The 20923-nt window shown below is 43.1% G+C and overlaps 1 protein-coding gene across 1 annotated transcript in view; it reads left to right on the top strand.

Annotated features, from left to right (window-relative positions):
* LOC126455831 (neutral ceramidase-like) overlaps positions 1-20923 on the top strand; it is a 205711-nt gene that overhangs the window by 112167 nt on the left and 72621 nt on the right. Inside the window, exon 7 of the mRNA XM_050091593.1 lies at positions 7839-8033. Within this exon, the coding sequence (XP_049947550.1) occupies positions 7839-8033 (195 nt within the window). The remainder of the gene's footprint in view (positions 1-7838; positions 8034-20923) is intronic.

Here is a 20923-nt window from a genome sequence, read left to right as displayed (position 1 = left end):
CCATTGGTAATCAGTCCAACTGAAGTTAAAAACGAGCCATAGACACTGGTAGCAATGGGATGAACTCCGAAGTTTGTTGTTGAGAATTTTTGTAGTAGACAAGATAGGATCCTTCACTGCTCGTTATGGGCCGAATGAAGAATGGTTGCACCTCTCCTCTGACGCCTAAACTCGAATAAAAATGATATTAAAATGTGGAAATGTATATGTTCTACAACCATTTAAGGTAACTTATATGCAACACTACAATCGATTTTTAAAAGGTTAAATAATCTAAAGGCGATAGTGGCACAAGTGGATCTAGATGTCATGCGCTGCAACGGGCACTGATGACCAATAAATTAACAACAGTCATATACTTGGTATTGTTTGGAAAAAAAGGTAAACATTTACTTGAAATGAAAATTTTAACGCATATTTCATCATAAAAGCGTATGACAATACTGTCACATATCGCTGTGTGGTATTGTTACATTTTCTGCCACTATCCCACAGTCATTATTTCATGAGTATTGAACTGGGGTGTTTTGGGAAAAAGCTTTACGGTGCACTACCGGCGTAGTTTCAGGGTGTTGTCAGCAGAAAGCAGTCAATGAAACTCGCTATAGAGGCTCGCTTCCCCACGGAGACAGGCAATTTTTGCGGAAGCTACCCTACTGTCTGCTGTGGACAGAGCTGGTGCCATGGCCTACCGTGGACAGGAGGCACTCTGCCACCACAAACATCCCTAGGGAATAATTGAGTTTGACTTTTTATTTTATTTTCCTGCGTGAACATCAAAGACCGAGACGCCACAGCATCGCCCAGCCAGCATAAGACTTATGGTTATTTGGCTCCAAAATTTATGTTATCCATTGACGTAGAGCCGCCCTGCCACTGCACTTGGCGTGAAGGGCGTGCCCTATCGAGGAAACACTGCTCCAGGCTGGTACCAACCTTGTGCTTCTTTACGTGTATTTTGTATGCCACTGAGCGGTTTACCACAGTGATCAGCACGCTGGACACGCATTCGGGTGGATGATGGTCAAACCCGTATCCGGCCATCCAGATTTGGATTTTCTGTGTGAACAGCTCGTAGCGTGCTTACTTTGCCATACAACCTGTGTTGCTGAATTTGGTTATAACTGTAGCATCTTTTTCTATCGTTAGATTTAAATTCACGAGTTGCTCCGATGAGCAAATTTTGTTGTGCTTTCTCCATACATTCTTGCACACATTTCAATACCTCCCCACAGTGTTAAGAGTCATTCTGTAATTTGATTAGAGTTTTAGAAAACTTTTCTCTGTATTAATTTTACTGTAATTTATGTCACTCGTTAGAGGAAACAAATAATCTCAGTCTTGATCCATCATTGTCTTGTTCTCACTGTCTCGGTGTTTTCGTTATGAACAGTGGCCAAACTCAACGCTCAATTACTCGTATATTACAAATCCAGAGAAAACATCGAGCACTGCACGCGCTATCCCCGTACAATCAAAAATTTGTTTTATGACAGAATTCTCAAGTGCAAATGTGAAATTTCAGTCACCAGTAAAGGAACTCTCTGCATATGTGAGACCGGCAACAAGTAGCAATGCTACATCATTTTCGGTGTATCTGCACCACTGTAGTCCAATATCAAGAGCTACAATGATCACGTTATCCCGATCTGTGCCGTTCGGTGATCCCCCAATATTTTATTCGTTCAAATTCAACATTTGCATTACAACGACGAATAAGAGAAGAACGTTCGACAGAACAGTAACATCTAACTTTGGAACTATAATACAATAAGTACTGCACGTGTCGACCTGAATTGTTTCAAGTAATTGTTTAGCTTTTTGACAAACTACATCTCATGTATCACTCTTGTGAATACGGTATTTTTTCTTCAGTCAACTTTACTTCTCTATTCTTCAGACTTGGTAATCAAACATTGATTGAAGATGCAGAATTTCACGGACAAATTGCATGGAGGGGTAACTGAAAAGACATATCTCCGTATTTTAAAATCTTTTAGTCCGTAGAGCTGGGGTACTTCCCTTGTGAGTGTGCTGTGCCTAGCAGTTGAAGGAGACCTACTATGATCTGAAGCTGTATCTGGCAGACGCGACCCGTAATTCACCTACTAATTATGCGTAAGTTTTCATTAACGTTTTCTTATATTTCTTTTCCTTATGTCACACAAACAATGTGATTAACAGTTTCTACGTATTACTATCATCGGATGACCTGTTTAAAAATAAAGGACAAGAACGGTAATAAAATATTAGGAAAGTAAATCACAGATACAACTAACATCTGTACGTAACTGTATGCCCTTGATCCCGTTACACAATAACTCATCTACCCATCATGTCAAGAAAGACGCCAACACTGGCGGTGTATTTGCCGTCTAATGATTCGAATAGAAGGGTATAGTTGATGATATCAGAGAATAAAGTTGTGTAACAGTATTGGTACTATTCTGTCCTATTTATTGGGTACCATATTCAAAGATCCTAGTACCTCCTTCTGTCATTCCGGAATACACTGTCCACCGATGACACTGATCCACTTATTCTCCACCGACCGACGTATGGGACGATACGGCAATATCACATACTTGTCGACACTTTCCGTTCAAGCTGCAGCGTTGCACTTCTTCTCGTTACGTATCGTGTGGCGTCCGTCTCGTGGTTTCGTGACCCGATGTGACCTCCAGATTATTTGAGGGAATGAATGATTGTAGTTGGATAAACGGGTAATCTACCAAACTTAGTAGCAACACTTTTTTTATACAGCACACATCTCTTCAACCTTGCAACTACCATTGAAAGCAATTCAGTGTTGACGAACAATACATTGAACCCGGATCATTACGTCACTAAAATGACATACAATACTCTTCGCCTGATTTTACTGGTTCGTATTTTTCGGACCGAATTATCTAAAGTTGAACAGTTCGGTTAATACTGCTAATTGTCGTCTGTAACTGCATATTTCCACAGGCTCGTGTATTTTAACTAAAACGGTGCCCAACAAAATAAATTAATTAGAGAGGGATGACCCTGACGAAACATCAGTCATGGATCAACCACTTAGCAATATTTAATTAATAAAAAGGACATCAGTCCACTACGGCATGATATAGTGTTGTAATCAAACCTATTTATTGCAGTAGTTACGTTGTCTAAATACATGAAAATAAATTTGATTACGAGATCTAACTGAATTTCAGAAACGCCAATAGCACAGAATACTCGTAAATTATCGCTTAACATGAGAGATACAAGTGTCTTGGCAAAGGCCGGAAGGTTATGGAAAGAATTTAATTTTTCCATATTTTGCTGCTTCGAACGTGACCGTAGTCAGTACACTGGAAGTATGAATTAAAATACGCCTTTCCGTGTTTTGTTGAATTCAGGATGTATTTCGGACATTGGGGTCCATCATCAGGTGTAATTTGTCTTACTACATGCTTTACTTCTGTTTCTTTTGAATGAAGTGAAATGCATATTCCTGTCATGAAAACGTTTGATGTTAGATTATGAATTTCGTAAGGCAACGTGGAAAATATGTGCGAAATAGTGGAAAAAATGAACAGTGCAAGCTAGCCACATAATCCTAGAAAAGAGTTTTTAAATTTTTAACATAATCATACATTCTTTTCTCGGTCCTGTTCGTACATATCACTTTACTCAAGAGCCACATTTGCATATACATGTTTGTAAACACTTCACAGATGTTTTTGCGCATGGTGTGATCAAAGATAAATTTATCTATAGTGCCAGATATCTAATTATTAAGCAGTTGACAGATGCAGAGAATAACTTTTGAATAGTTATTTAAAACTACTAAAGTAACTGTGGCTTGGAAATCTGTTTGTTGATTTAACATAGATTCTGGTTTTTTGAACTTATGGAGGAATTTCTCCAGTTGTACTAATAGATTTAGGGCCTTACCATTGGCTTCATTATGTTGGGCAATAATTGATTTTTCGTTAGAAATGAAACATGTCGTCAACAGTCTAGAAAACAATTTGGTAGTACTACACAATGAAGCCAACGGTAAGCATTCATCAGCTGGCATCTATAGACTTCAGACCAAATGAATTTAAATAAAACAGGAAAATGAAACGAGACGTGTCAGTCCTGCAATAAACTGTCACGTGTCATTATTTTCGTTTCTTGTGAGTATCCCAGCCCGATCACACTACGCCCTACGTATGATGCTTCTGGAGGGTCCAGCCACAGTCTCCTACTGCAACACTGTCTGCAGTAGTTCCCCTGATGAGGCATTGCCTTCACTACGGGAAGGTCGGTTAGTAGCAGACACTCTAACTTTTTTAATTCTTTCTGAAGGTTGCATTGGAACATTCTTCACACCACACAATAATATGATGCGTTACTTAATATAATAATAAAACTCAGTGGCATAGGAATATACGTTCATTGATTATTGTACATTTTTCCACATTTGCATTTTTGCCGCTTAAATTTTTGGTGGGATGTATCGCACATGAAATTTTAATGTGTAAAATGCCGTTTTTGTTGCAAAAATTGTTAATTCCAACTTATATTGTTATTAACATTAAACAAAAGTATACGTTATACATCTTTGTCGTCTTAGTACTAAGATGCTACGTTGATTCCTATAAGAAAAACGTCATAATAAATTTATTAAGTTATAGTTCTGAATTGACATACTCAACATATTAGTTAAACATTTAGTGAAACAGTTACACACTATATTAAACACTGATCAACTCTACATGAACGTTATTAACATGGGCTCAACCCTCAAACTGAGACATCGAATCCAATTTTCTTCGGAGGTTTCATTGATCGTATAATATTGTTTTCACCTCAACACTGAATGTTTTAGTACAAAAAATTGTTATTGCCTAAAACGGTTTCAGTGGTCAGCTCCTTTTCCGCTAAAGCTTCTTAGAATTGAATATTTGTCACTCGCTTCCCTCATTGGCTTCTTCTACAGCTTCCTTCTTTCCATTTATGTATGCCTTCTCGATATTTACCTTTTAAAGAAAAAAACATAAAATTTAAGTTTTTATAGTTTCCGTTGTGTTTGGTGCAAACCGATAGAAGCCGAGTGTACCGCTGTGGTACTTATTACGTGGAATGGACATTGTTACAACCTACAATGTACAGAGCAATAGAAGTAGTGTATAAAGATACAATAAAAATACAATATTACTTACTTGTAAACAAAGCACCTCCTCTGTAGATGGACTACATGTCTCGAGGATTCTTCCTGTAAATGGCTCTGAGCACTATGGGACTTAACAGCTATGGTCATCAGTCCCCTAGAACTTAGAACTACTTAAACCTAACTAACCTAAGGACAGCACACAACACCCAGTCATCACGAGGCAGAGAAAATCCCTGACCCCGCCGGGAATCGAACCCGGGAACCCGGGCGTGGGAAGCGAGAACGCTACCGCACGACCACGAGATGCGGGCTGATTCTTCCTGTAAATCTGTCCGGCATCTGCATCAGTAATTAGTTTTATGAGGCCGTTCACTACAAATCGCTTCGTATCCATACTCTTAGATATTTTATGAATGTATGACTCTCTCTTACTATTCGCGCGCAATGCGTTACATTTATTTATGTTGAAAGTAAATTTCTACTGGCTGCATCAAGCGAAGATTGTCGACAAGTCTTCCTGCTTTTCACTACTCTTCTCTCGCTTTGCTACTTTTCTGTTCGCAGTAGCACCATCCGGAAAAAGCCTCATGTGACTTCCGACGTTATCCGCTAGGTCATTTATACGTACTGTGAACAGCAGTGGGTCAGTGACACTCCTCTGAACCACTACTCATCACAATACATATAAATCACCTAGTGGAGTAGTCGTGCATAGATGTTTGACTTGTAATTTAGTTTCCTAGTTCCGGGTGGTTATGGTTAATGCGCATATAAGCACAGAGCTCCAATGTAGGCTGTAATTATCGTATGGCTGTGAAACTTGGTAAACATTCTACTGAGTTAATGCGTAACCGATTTACGATGGAACAAAATTAGTTACAATTTTGATCACCAGGTGCAAATTTGGTGCTGTGAATGCAAGGAAGTCGTATAAAAAAGTTTCCACATGTAATGGATTAGGAACGGGACGTGGACAGAAAGCTCAGACATGTGAGAAAGGCAAAATGTTGATTTTACACTATTGGCATTAAAATTGCTACACCAAGAAGAATTGCAGATGATAAACAGGTATTCATTGGACAAATATATTATACTAGAACTGACATGTGATTACATTTTCACTCAGTTTAGGTGCATGGATCCTGAGAAATCGGTACGCACAATAACCACCTCTTGCCGTAATAACGGCCTTAATACGCCTCGGCATTGAGTCAAGCAGAGCTTGGATGGCGTGTACAGGTACAGCTGCCCATGCAGCCTCTACACGATACCACAGTTCATCAAGAGTAGTGACTGGCGTATTGTGACGAGCCAGTTGCTCGGCCACCATTGAGCAAATGTTTTCAAGTGGTAAGAGATCTTGAGAATGTGCTGGCCAGGGCAGCAGTCGAACATTTTCTGTATCCGGAAAGGCCCGTACAGGACCTACAACATGCGGTCGTGTATTATCCTGCTGAAATGTAGGGTTTCGTAGGGATCGAATGAAGGGTAGAGGCACGGGTCGTAACACATCTGAAATGTAACATCCACTGTTCAAAGTGCCGTCAATGCGAACAAGAGGTGACGGAGACGTGTTACCAATGGCACCCCATACCATCACGCCGGGTGATGCGCCAGTATGGCGATGAGGAATACACGCTTCCAATGTGCGTACACCGCGATGTCGCCAAAAACGGATGCGACCATCATGATGCTGTAAACAGAACCTGGATTCATCCGAAAAAATGAGGTTTTGCCATTCGTTCGTCGTTGAGTACATCATCGCAGGCGCTCCTGTCTGTGATGCAGCGTCAAGGGTAACCGCAGCCATGGTCTCCGAGCTGACAGTCCATGCTGCTGAAAACGTCATCGAACTGTTCGTGCAGATGGTTGTTGTCTTGCAAACTTCCCCATCTGTTGAGTCAGGGATCGAGACATGGCTGCACGATCCGTTACAGCCATGTGGATAAGATGGCTCTCATCTCGACTGCTAGTGATACGAGGCCGTTTGGATCCAGCGTGGCGTTCCGTATTACCCTCCTGAACCCACCGACTTCATATTCTGCTGACAGTCATTGTATCTCGACCAACGCGAGCAGCGATGTCGCGATACGACAAATCGCAATCGCGATAGGCTACAATCCGACCTTTATCAAAGTCGGAAACGCGGTGGTACGCATTTCTCCTTCTTACACGAGGCATCACAACAACGTTTCATCAGGCAACGCCGGTCAGCTGCTGTTTGTGTATGAGAAATCGGTTGGAAACTTTCCTCATGTCAGGACGTTGTAGGTGTCGCCACCGGCGCCAACTTTGTTTGAATGCTCTGAAAAGCTAATCATTTGTATATCACGGCATCTTCCTCCTGTCGGTTAAATTTCGCGTCTGTAGTATATCTACCAAGTTTCCCTGCCATACGATAATTACAGCCTACACTGGACCGCCACGAATAGCGGCAACTCAGTGGTAGCCACCCGATAGTTTACTAGCTCCCGTTTCTTTCTTTTTCAACAGAAAATCTGATGATCAAGAACTCGAAACCATTAACGTTACTGTTTGTGTAACACGTGGCTGAAAAAAGCAGTGAAAGATTTTCGCTATAGGAGGCCCACTGCGTTCCTCTTAGGCAGTGCGGCCTGTCTGTTACACAAGTGTTGCTCTTCAAGGTGACGAGGTGGGTGTGGCAGGGTGAGAGAAGTGCTGTTGGCTGTTGACTGTGTGTTTGCAGGTGCGGGGCTGCCTGCCCGCGATGGGCTACAGCTTCGGGGCGGGTACCACGGATGGTCCCGGCGCCTCCGCCTTCCATCAAGGCACCCGTTCCAGCGACTCTTTTTGGAACACCGTGCGCAACATCCTGGCGACGCCCACGCAGGACGACGTGGCCTGCCACGCCCCCAAACCCATCCTCCTCATGACCGGCAGGGTGAGTACACCGCAGTGTTCTGTCTACCGTTGACCACCACCTCATGGAGCAAGGGAAACTGCTTAGATTTTGCCATCACCTCACGAGCATGCAGTAAAGAGTGGAAATAGTGGAATCTGATCTTCTGTTTTTATTCGAAGCATCTTTTCACATCTGAACCGTAAAATTACTAATGGTTCACCAAAGGTTATTAATCTCAATCAATACCCAAAATGTAGAGTGGAAGTAGGTGCCAAGGAATAACTGGTGAAATTACGCATAAGTTTGAGTAACACTTGTTATTCAGTTTGGTGCAAGACTCTCCGATATTTAAAAAAAACCAACAATCATTTAACAAATAAGTCACAATTTACGATAGGACTAGACATTAAAATTATTAAATTATTATAAATAAATTTCACGCCTGTAAAAAGCAAGTACAGGAGAGCAATTTAACATATACAATGCGACGATGTATAATTTTTCAAGCTCAGCTAAATTACAGGTGAATTTCACTCCATTCATTAAATGGCGCAGAATCTAACTTGTCTGCAACATATAAAGACAATCTTCTTTACAAATGTTCTCACAATAGAAAAACCAAAACGCATGAGTCATGCACACGGGGGGACACTCACAGTTAATACCATTAACATTCCCAAAATATATTTAAAAAAAACTAATTTTACAAATTTCTGCCAGTTAACTTACGGCAAACACACACGCCTGCCAGGTAGGACTTGCGAACTTTTACAATATTCTCCTTTCAAGGCAACAATTTCTGCCCGTAATGGAATGGCGAACTTTTGCATGGCAAATAAGCACAATAACCAACTACCTGTATGAAACACACAAGCACGTTGAGTAAAAGCTTTAAAAGGCATAGAATTGGAAAAACACAACAGTTTTTGATGAGTAGAAACAATGTAAAAAAATCCACTACGGCGTACAGCAGTCTTGCTTACCTGTAGCCAAATATACGGAAGCACAAATTTCCGTAAGTTACAGCTTCCAGATGAGCAGGAATTCGTTATGCAATTGACTAGTTCTTACCACGAGGCAAAAGGAATTTTTCTTCTTTCTGAGAGTACCTTTTACACTTGAGTCTAGTAATACTAGTTATGGCAGGTGATAGAATGGGTCAGGTCTTAGTGCCTTGCATTTCAAACAGTACAGTCATTGGTGCCTTAGACTTTCACAGACATGGCAGAGGCTAAAAGTCGAATAAACCCGTAGGTAAGCTGGGAGGGGAATGAAGCAATCCGAACCACAGATTTACTCTTGACTCACCCCCTTTCGTCCTCAAAAGGGGACAAACGGACCACCCTTTCTAATACTACCACCTTCGCGCGGGTGGGCAGACGAGAATGAATGGCGGGAAACCCCCAAAACAATACGGCTGGTATAATTAACAAGAATCAGTATAATGAATTCAATTAAACTTCATAAAATCTGTTAACAATCAATATTCAACTTCCAGTGCGTTATGACTCCCAGGACTGAACCAACGCAGCACCTCCAAATGCTCTTCCGAGCCGCCCGCTGCCAGCCGTTTCAATGGACGCAGGAAGGCGCGCCTATTTTCAGAACCCCCTCGCCGGTGGACAGCATACGGCCGGACGGCAATTAAGCCCCTCGCGGTCCCACGCTCAGGAAGAGTCCTTTCGCGACGAGCAGTTAACGCCCCATACCACGGAGCCGCTGCTCGCGTCGCTTACGCTGATGCCGCGGTCAGCGTGCTGTCCCTCTAGCACCGGCAGAGAAGTCGCTTCTCGATGCCCCGACTGCCGACTCTCTCCGAGAGCCCATACGGCCACTTCTTAAACCCACGCGAACAGCACACTTTTCCCCTTTCCCGCTAGAGGGAGGCACCGAAGCCTTCAATTGCAACAACGGCGCCACCGCCAGGAAACGGAGGGCGACTGCTTCACGCTACGCGCTGCGCGCGCTTTTCAAAGCTAACTTTACTACGGCTCAACATCAACTTCATTTCTAACATATGTACGAGGGCAGTTCAATAAGTAATGCAACACATTTTTTTATGAAACAGGGGTTGTTTTATTCAGCATTGAAATACACCAGGTTATTCCCCAATCTTTTAGCTACACAACACTATTTTTCAACGTAATCTCCATTCAATGCTACGGCCTTACGCCACCTTGAAATGAGGGCCTGTATGCCTGCAAGGTACCATTCCACTGGTCGATGTCGGAGCCAACGTCGTACTGCATCAATAACTTCTTCATCATCCGCGTAGTGCCTCCCACGGATTGCGTCCTTCATTGGGCCAAACATATGGAAATCCGACGGTGCGAGATCGGGGCTGTAGGGTGCATGAGGAAGAACAGTCCACTGAAGTTTTGTGAGCTCCTCTCGGGTGTGAAGACTTGTATGAGGTCTTGCGTTGTCATGAAGAAGGACAAGTTCGTTCAGATTTTTGTGCCTACGAACACGCTGAAGTCGTTTCTTCAATTTCTGAAGAGTAGCACAATACACTTCAGAGTTGATCGTTTGACCGTGGGGAAGGACATCGAACAAAATAACCCCTTCAGCGTCCCAGAAGACTGGAACCATGTCTTTACCGGCTGAGGGTATGGCTTTAAACTTTTTCTTGGTAGGGGAGTGGGTGTGGCGCCACTCCATTGATTGCCGTTTTGTTTCAGGTTCGAAGTGATGAACCCATGTTTCATCGCCTGTAACAATCTTTGACAAGAAATTGTCACCCTCAGCCACATGACGAGCAAGCAATTCCGCACAGATGGTTCTCCTTTGCTCTTTATGGTGTTCCGTTAGACAACGAGGGACCCAGCGGGAACAAAGCTTTGAATATCCCAACTGGTGAACAATTCTGACAGCACTACCAACAGAGTTGTCAAGTTGAGCACTGAGTTGTTTGATGGTGATCCGTCGATCATCTCGAACGAATGTGTTCGCACGCTCCGCCATTGCAGGAGTCACAGCTGTGCACGGCCGGCCCGCACGCGGGAGATCAGACAGTCTTGCTTGACCTTGCGGCGATGATGACACACGCTTTGCCCAACGACTCACCGTGCTTTTGTCCACTGCCAGATCACCGTAGGCATTCTGCAAGCGCCTATGAATATCTGAGATACCCTGGTTTTCCGCCAAAAGAAACTCGATCACTGCGCGTTGTTTGCAACGCATATCCGTTACAGACGCCATTTTAACAGCTCCGTACAGCGCTGCCACCTGTCGGAAGTCAATGAAACTATACGAGACGAAGCGGGAATGTTTGAAAATATTCCACAAGAAATTTCCGGCTTTTTCAACCAAAATTGGCCAAGAAAAAAAAATGTGTTGCATTACTTATTGAACTGCCCTCGTACTAAACGAATACCGTGGGGATTATATTTCTTTTCTGTTTCTGTTTGATACACATCAACTGTCAATGTATTTCACTTCATAACAATGTGCGTGCTTTATACCTTCATACTACATAGTAGGTCTTCTGTCATTACTACTGTTCTTTGTTTCTCGATTTTTAAGCTGCCATATCGTGTTGCTGGAAAAGCAAACGCTGTATCGATGTACACTCCTGGAAATGGAAAAAAGAACACATTGACACCGGTGTGTCAGACCCACCATACTTGCTCCGGACACTGCGAGAGGGCAGTACAAGCAATGATCACACGCACGGCACAGCGGACACACCAGGAACCGCGGTGTTGGCCGTCGAATGGCGCTAGCTGCGCAGCATTTGTGCACCGCCGCCGTCAGTGTCAGCCAGTTTGCCGTGGCATACGGAGCTCCATCGCAGTCTTTAACACTGGTAGCATGCCGCGACAGCGTGGACGTGAACCGTATGTGCAGTTGACGGACATTGAGCGAGGGCGTATAGTGGGCATGCGGGAGGCCGGGTGGACGTACCGCCGAATTGCTCAACACGTGGGGCGTGAGGTCTCCACAGTACATCGATGTTGTCGCCAGTGGTCGGCGGAAGGTGCACGTGCCCGTCGACCTGGGACCGGACCGCAGCGACGCACGGATGCACGCCAAGACCGTAGGATCCTACGCAGTGCCGTAGGGGACCGCACCGCCAATTCCCAGCAAATTAGGGACACTGTTGCTCCTGGGGTATCGGCGAGGACCATTCGCAACCGTCTCCATGAAGCTGGGCTACGGTCCCGCACACCGTTAGGCCGTCTTCCGCTCACGCCCCAACATCGTGCAGCCCGCCTCCAGTGGTGTCGCGACAGGCGTGAATGGAGGGACGAATGGAGACGTGTCGTCTTCAGCGATGAGAGTCGCTTCTGCCTTGGTGCCAATGATGGTCGTATGCGTGTTGGCGCCGTGCAGGTGAGCGCCACAATCAGGACTGCATACGACCGAGCCACACAGGGCCAACACCCGGAATCATGGTGTGGGGAGCGATCTCCTACACTGGCCGTACACCACTGGTGATCGTCGAGGGGACACTGAATAGTGCACGGTACATCCAAACCGTCATCGAACCCATCGTTCTACCATTCCTAGACCGGCAAGGGAACTTGCTGTTCCAACAGGACAATGCACGTCCGCATGTATCCCGTGCCACCCAACGTGCTCTAGAAGGTGTAAGTCAACTACCCTGGCCAGCAAGATCTCCGGATCTGTCCCCCATTGAGCATGTTTGGGACTGGATGAAGCGTCGTCTCACGCGGTCTGCACGTCCAGCACGAACGCTGGTCCAACTGAGGCGCCAGGTGGAAATGGCATGGCAAGCCGTTCCACAGGACTACATCCAGCATCTCTACGATCGTCTCCATGGGAGAATAGCAGCCTGCATTGCTGCGAAAGGTGGATATACACTGTACTAGTGCCGACATTGTGCATGCTCTGTTGCCTGTGTCTATGTGCCTGTGGTTCTGTCAGTGTGATCATGTGATGTATCTGACCCCAGGAATGTGTCAATAAAGTTTCCTCTTCCTGGGACAATGAATTCACGGTGTTCTTATTTCAATTTCCAGGAGTGTATATTCGGTGGTGGCTGAGAGATTCCCAGTCACTCGGCCTAGCTCAAGCCGCCAAAGTCGACTGTACGTCTGTGGATAAATGGTTCAGATGGCTCTAAGCACTATGGGAATTTATATCTTAGGCCATCAGTCCCCTAGACATAGAACTACTTAAACCTAACTAACCTAAGGACATCACACACATCCATGCCCGCGGCAGGATTCGAACCTGCAACCGTAGCAGCAGCGCGGTTCCGGTCAGAAGCGCCTAGAACCGTTCGGCCACAGCGGCCGGTTGTCTGTGGACAACAGACAAAGCACTCCGTTTTCAGGCCACAAGTGGCTCATCGGGAACATCCGACCGCCGTCTCATCCTCATAGAGGATGCGGATAGGAGGGGCGTGTGGTCAGCACACCGCTCTCCCGGTCGTTATGATGGTTTTCTTTGACCGGAGACGCTACTATTCGGTCGAGTAGCTCCTCAAGTGGCATTACGAGGCCGAGTGCACCCCGAAAAATGCCAACAGCGCTTGACGGCCCGGATGGTCACCCATCCAAGTGCCGGCCACGCCCGACATCGCTTAACTTCGGTGATCTGGCGGGAACCGGTGTATCCACTGTGGCAAGGCCGTTGCACAACAGACAAAGAATTGCTCAATAATCGAAAGTGGAATTAAATGTTTAAATAATGTTATAAGACTTGTGCAGATTACATAAAACTACGCCAATATTAAATATTTCGAGCACCAGCGTAATCTGCAGATTAGTTCCCTGAAAAATCGACTTTTTACGAAAACTGTAGGTATAAAGTTGTTCTTCAGGATTTGGATTACGTTTTATGTAAACATGTTTTTGGTAGTTTCATGAAGATCCTTTTACTTTTTGTACTTCTTAAGCAAAACATTATTGTCAGACAAAGAAGTGTAAAGACTTCTTAGATTAACTAACCTTTGTAATTATGATAATAGCCGCACTAACTTTGATAAGTGTAATGAAGGAGTTGTACCATTTTTCAAGATGATACTGTAATTTGACTAAAGTGCAGACGATAGTAAAGAGACAGTTCATAGGTGACAATCTACCCTCGGTTTAAGAGTTACCGAGCTGAGATTTTTATAGAACAACAGAGTGCAGTTTTGCTCAGAGAAAAGTTGGTAACACTGTTGTCTTCAACTAATAGCGTTGTAAATAACTTTTTCGTCAAAAAGGGCACTGTGTGGGCACTGCTGCCTATGCTGAAAGCGTCCTGCTGCAGATGTTCCGTACACTATCCGCACCAGGAGTGTACAATGATCGACCTGTCACCACTTGGGAGGTTATCTGATTACCGTCAGTCGTGCATGATGTGTCTTACTCTGCTACATAACGTGCCATGATGCTATCCATGGGCGTGGCCACTAAGCACCGGATGGCGCTAAAGACGGCTCATATTTTTGTTTTTCTTTTATCGCGCTTATTTAGTGTAAATGTGTAAAAGTTAATATGCGGAAATTAATAATATACTGGGAAACCGGTGTATCCTTTTCGATGGTTTGTTTAATGTGCCACCCGCTTTGTAATAGAAAACCGCGTGGACTGTGCAGTAGTTTATTTACCACTTTTAATGCGGGCAGTTAACGATACTTAATTAGCAGACAGAACGTTAATTAGCAACACTTGGAACTTCGAGTGGAAATCGTCTCTGAACTGAGTAGTGTGCTGAATACAATACGAGAACTTTAATTAATTGCAAAACTTTTCTTCAGTGTGTGAACTATTACCAGAATATAATGATTCGTTAAACGACAATAGACTTTTATTTATAATCGTAGTTCCTGACTCCTTTCAAGTAAACGAGTTAAAACATTTTATTTGTGTTTCGGCAAGCTGAGCCGCAGGCATGTAGTTTGGAGATTATAGGGATCACATTCTCCGTCGCTTTCTGGATCTCCGCAGAAATCATTTTCAGGCTCTTTAAAAGACAGCGGTATTTAAAAATTGCAGAGACATTCAAACTTCCAACAAAAATAACCGAATAACGAACCTCGTTAATTTTACCCGCTGTGCACACTGCAATGTAAAAGGTATACAAAATTAAAATCTCAGTTTCAAAACGCTGTAGAAAGCGAACCACTCCTCAGAATGGCGTCAAATATGAACAGCATATAATTAACTCATCGGGAAACAGGTGCTAAAAGCGTCTTAACGTAAATGATGTCGGCTGCAGATGACAGACGAAGTGCAATACGACGGCTATGATTTAAGTTGTACATTTACTTCATCCGCACTGTTCAAAGTGCAGGGAGCACAAGTTATACAGTTAACAGCTGCAGAACTGTTACGTAAGCCCATCCACCACGCCAAAGTCATACCACATGGGCTGCGAAATAACGGTTTTAAGTGTCCTGAGGCGAAAAACCGCATAAAAATCAAAATTATATCGGTTTGTCCTGGGGCCAAAAACAGCATAAAAAGCAAAACGATATTGGTTTCTGATTGTGGTGAGACTAGCGCAAGACATATTCAGTATGCTGCCCACCGTTTTCTTCACCAAAGCTTTCCAATGTACTGAAAAATGCATTATACAAGTTAGCATGTGTAGAGGCTCACCCGCAACAATTTAAAATCCTGCTGCATTTTCTTTTGTGCTTCCCGTCGTGCATATTAGGTGGAGAAATTTCATTCATTTTATGTGCATAGTGTGAAAGAAACGTTATTTTTAAGCATGTCTGTACAAGTTGTCACTATTGAAACGACCTTGCATCAAAATAATAAGTTACTTATTATTTTAAATTAACAAAGTACATGTATGTAAAACGGTAAACCGAAAAACAAAAAACATGAACCTAAAACATAGTAACAGCTTAAAGTATAAAACAAAAATATGTGAGGTAAATAATTAAAATACACTACATACCCGCCAAATTTCATCAATATAGTTTATTTACACTTGGGAATGTTCCCTTGTGAGTCAGCTTTTAAAATCTCAGTCTGTCAAGGAACTGCTAACTTCAGCTGTCCAAAACACAGATCCAGCCGGTAGCACTATATGGCTGTGAAACTTGTACTGTTCAGAAAAAAATTTCTAAAATGATCTACTCCTTTTCGAAAGGCATATCTTAAGGAAATTCTGTGGTGCAGTACTGTAAGAGATAACTAGGCAATGGAGCATCCGGTACAATTTTGAACTGGGTGAGATCTACAAGAAAGCAAATATTGTAGGCCTGATGTGAACCAAACGGCCAGTATGAGCTGGGAATTTTGCTTCCAGATCTGTGGATTTTACGTTCTAGGTGCTACAGTCTGGAACCGCGCGACCGCTGTGGTCGCAGGTTCGAATCCTGCCTCGGGCATGGATGTGTGTAATGTCCTTAGGTTAGACAGGTTTACCTAGTTCTAAGTTCTAGGGACTGATAACCTCAGAAGTTAAGTCCCATAGTGCTCAGAGCCATTTTTTTGTGGATTTTACGCCCCACAGAAGAATGCCCCTTAGCAGACCGGAGAAAAGATGGAGAGATGGAATTCATAAGGATTTGCTGCAGATTTGTGGTAGAAAGCAGGAAACAGAATTCTGTGAAAGAGGAGCCTTATCGTGTAAAGTAAGTAAATGAGTAAGTAAGTAAGTACTGTTGTCAATGGCACGTACCGTGAGTAAATGAATAAGTTCGTTTACAAACAAGTCTCATAGCGCGTGTCGTCGATATTTGCATTGTAGTACAGATATTTTCAGTGCAATGCAAATACGAAGATAAATGGGGGTAAGAAATCAAATGAAATGCAATTCGGTAATAATCAACCATGGTGTTATGACCGGTCGAAACTAGTCATCTGGCCATAATTGTGGGTTCCTTGATTGCTATGAGAGATAGCTCATGGGAACTGCAACATATAAAATATTAGTTCACCTTATTAGAAGGATGAAGACACAATCTTTTTATAAAGCATATACCGCCATTTCACTGCATATTATTGTAATAATAGATTCCTTCTTTTACTCCGTAATCGAGTCCATAGCTAAAAGTTTTTAGACCATTAAAAGCGAGGCAAACAAAAATTGGTAGCGGTATTTCTACATCTGAAAGATGATGCATGTAAAGTTTGTCGCCAGTCGCTTAAGAATGGCTCTAATAGAGTCACTATGAGGGCGGGACCAGGTTTGCTTTAAATACACTCTACAACGGTCGTGAGCGCTGCCTTTGAGACGTCTTTAAGGCGGCAACGCGGTGGTCTAGCGGTTCTAGGCGCCCAGTCAGGAACCGCGCGACTGCTACGGTCGCTGGTTCGAATCCTGCCTACGGCATGGATGTGTGTGATGTCCTTAGGTTAGTTAGGTTTAAGTAGTTCTAAGTTCTAGGGGACTGATGACCACAGATGTTAAGTCCCATAGTGCTCAGAGCCATTTGAACCATTTTTTTAAGGCGGCAAAGCCCTAATTATCAACACCTCACTGAGTTTGAATGAGGTCGTGTAATAGGACTACGAGAAGCTACATGTTTCTTCTGAGATATTGCAAAAAGGCGTGACGGGATTGTAGCCAATGTAAATTTTTGCTAGCAGCGATAGATACGAGAATGACCGGGCTGTGGACGGTCACACAGCACTCCCGCGAGGGACGACCATGGTGTTAGGTGTATGGCCCTGGTGGAACACACTGCATCTGCAGCAGCAATTTGAGCAATAGTTGGCGCCACAATGAACTGTTACAGACTGGTTATTTCAAGGACAGCTCCGAGCCAGACGCCTTGTAACGTGCATTCCATTGACCCCAAACCACCGCCATTTGCGACAGCAGTGCTGTCAAGCGAGAGCTCTTTGGAGGACAGTATGGAGGTCTGTTACAGTTTCTGATGGAAGCTGGTTCTGCCTAGGTGATGGCCGCCTCTTGGTTAGAAGGAGGCCAGTTGTGGGCCTATTTGTAGACCTGCTGAACCTACACATGGACGTTTTGTCTGGAGTGAGATTTCGTATGACAGAAGGAGCACTCTTGTGATTCTTCCACGCACCATGACTGCAAAACTGTACATCAGTGTGGTGATTCGACCTGTTGGGCTGCCATTCATGAACAGAATACCAGGGCATGTTTTCCAGCAGGATAAGTCTCGCCCACATACCACTGTTGTAATCCAGTACGCTCTACAGGTGTCGACATGTCGTCTTGGGCTACTCAGTAACGAGTTCTGTCTCCCGTCGAGCACATAATTAGGCATGGAACTCCATCCCACAAAGTGACATCCGAACCTCTACAAAACAGTGCATGCACGTTTGCATGCTTGCATTCAACGTTGTGACTGTTCAACGGTTATTAATGCACCAGCATTTCACATTTGTAATCGCTTATCTAGCGCTTACATTAAGCTGTGATCTTGCAACTGTTAACCACCTATGTTGCCTAGAGAAATGCATTTCCGGAATTTCCTTACTCAACATTAATTATTTTTTGTTGTTGCGATTTTTCTTCCGTCAGTGTGTTTTCTGCAACTGGTCAGAAGACGTTTCGGATGCAATGTTGAAAATTGTTCTCTTGCATTTCTCCAGATTACAAAACTTTTTCGACTAAACAGGGCTTTTTTAATGTTTTGATCCAAATTTGCCTTGAGGTTCCTGAAGACAGGTATGTTGTTGTTGTTGTTGTTGTGGTTGTGGTCTTGAGTCCAGAGACTGGTTTGATGCAGCTCTCCATGCTACTCTATCCTGTGCAAGCTTCTCTCAGTACCTACTGCAACCTACATCCTTCTGAATCTGCTTAGTGTATTCATCTCTTGGTCTCCCTCTACGATTTTTACACTCCACGCTGCCCTCCAATACTAAATTGGTGATCCCTTGGTGTCTCAGAACATGTCCTACCAACCGATCCCTTCTTCTAGTCAAGTTGTGCCACAAATTTCTCATCTTCCCAATTCTATTCAATACCTCCTCATTAGTTATGTGATCTACCCATCTTATCTTCAGCATTCTTCTGTAGTACCACATTTCGAAAGTTTCTATTCTATTCTTATCGTCCATGTTTCACGTCCATACATGGCTACACTCCATACAAATACTTTCAGAAACGACTTCCTGACACTTAAATCTATACTCGATGTCAAAAAATTTCTCTTCTTCAGAAACGCTTTCCTTGCCATTGCCAGTCTACATTTTATATCCTCTCTACTTCGACCATCATCAGTTATTTTGCTCCCCAAATAGCAAAACCCCTTTACTACTTTAAGTGTCTCATTTCCTAATCTAATTCCCTCAGTATCGCCCGACTTAATTCGATTATACTCCATTATCCTCGTTTTGCTTCTGTTGATGTTCATCTTATATCCTCCTTTCAAGACACTGTCCATTTCGTTCAACTGCTCTTCCAAGTCCTTTGCTGTCTCTGACTGCATCAATGGCATATCTTCTACACGTTTACTTCATGTAAACCTAGTACTTTTGCGAATCCCTTTTCCTTACAATTTCCTGAATCTGCAAGAGTGGAAGTCAGTAATGTTCGTTCGTCTTTCGATTCAGATGGCTCAGTCTCTTAGATCATCCCCAACAATGGTGCATTTATACTCATAAGCAGTTCAAGCAGTTCTAAACTTTTCTAGCAGGTTTTCTTTCACACTTATATGAGTTTCATTTCGTCGCATGTTTCGTACTGTGTGTAAATCTTTCTTCCATTTACACAATTCATGTTCAGTTCTTATGATGTGAAACCGGCGTTGCATACTGCTTAAATTTGTGTTTTCTTCCTCCTATGTGTAACCAACAAATTTACAACTTTTCCTTTGTCAATGAAAGCTTTACTATACATTTTTCATGGGGCTAGGGAGGAACTGTCGCCATTGAAACTACAACTCTGTATCATCAGAGTTATTTCCTGATTCTCCTAATGTTACAGCATTCTCTAACGAAAGGTCGACATAATTCGAATGAATGTCCAAGAAATTAACTATTAAAATAACACTTAAGTTGGTCTTCATCGGTACTAAGCTGAAAATATTAAATGCATTCCACATTAGTGTATGATCCTGGAACCTGCACAGATGCTGTTAGCAAGCAAGAAAACACAAAGAGAATTATTGCTGTTTCATGTTTGTTGTTAACACTTAGCGATACTGCAAAGGTTGGTTGATTTGGGGGGGAAGGGGGGGGGGACGAAAAAGCGTGGTCATATGTCGCATCGGATTAGGGAAGAATGGGGAATGAAGTCCGCCATGCCCTTTCAAAGGAACTATCTCCACATTTGCCTGAAGCGATATAGGGAAATCACAGCAAATCTAAATCTGGATGGCCGTACGCGGGTTTGAACCGTCACCGCCTCGAATACTAGTACAGTGTGCTAACCACTGCACCACCTCGCTCGGTAATTGTTAATAATTATAGACATTAAATTCGAACGGATAGTAACTATGAACACTGAGTCAGAAGAACTATCAACAGAAACCGAAATTCGCTTTACGAAGTACGATCGTGTTGTGCCATATTATCTGATTACCAATGTGCCGTCATCCAGGGACACGTACTTCCCGTTTTGTGCGGTAACTGTCTGCTACAGATCAATAGGTGTGTACATTTCTCCAACCACTTGCCGAGCTACGGATTTGGCAATATTCAACATTTTTCAAATAATCACCGTATGTCTGAGCAGCTAATTTATTGGTAGAGTGTTTCGTTCAATGTATTCTTCCTGTACAACAAATTTTATGACGGGTTTCAAAATGTCAAATTGTACCAAAAACTATTGATTCGCTTAACAGCACCAATAAATCTTTCCTGTCGACAGTGGCCGTTCATATAAGTGATGCTAGGTTCCAGAAGGCTGTTATAACATATTGTATGTCTGTCAAGTTACATATTAAACAGTATACGTTAAATGCTATTGCTAGATACTCTGTTGATGCACACCTATAATAGTGGTTGAAATATTGGTGCATCATATGACACTGTGAAAGAGTCTACAACACAGATGAATATTATGGAAGTGACATAATTATATTAAGCAACTGA

The sequence above is a fragment of the Schistocerca serialis genome, chromosome 2, assembly GCF_023864345.2.
Source record: "Schistocerca serialis cubense isolate TAMUIC-IGC-003099 chromosome 2, iqSchSeri2.2, whole genome shotgun sequence".
In the NCBI taxonomy this organism is placed as follows: Eukaryota; Metazoa; Arthropoda; class Insecta; order Orthoptera; family Acrididae; genus Schistocerca; species Schistocerca serialis.
This window is presented reverse-complemented; position numbering and strand designations above follow the sequence as displayed.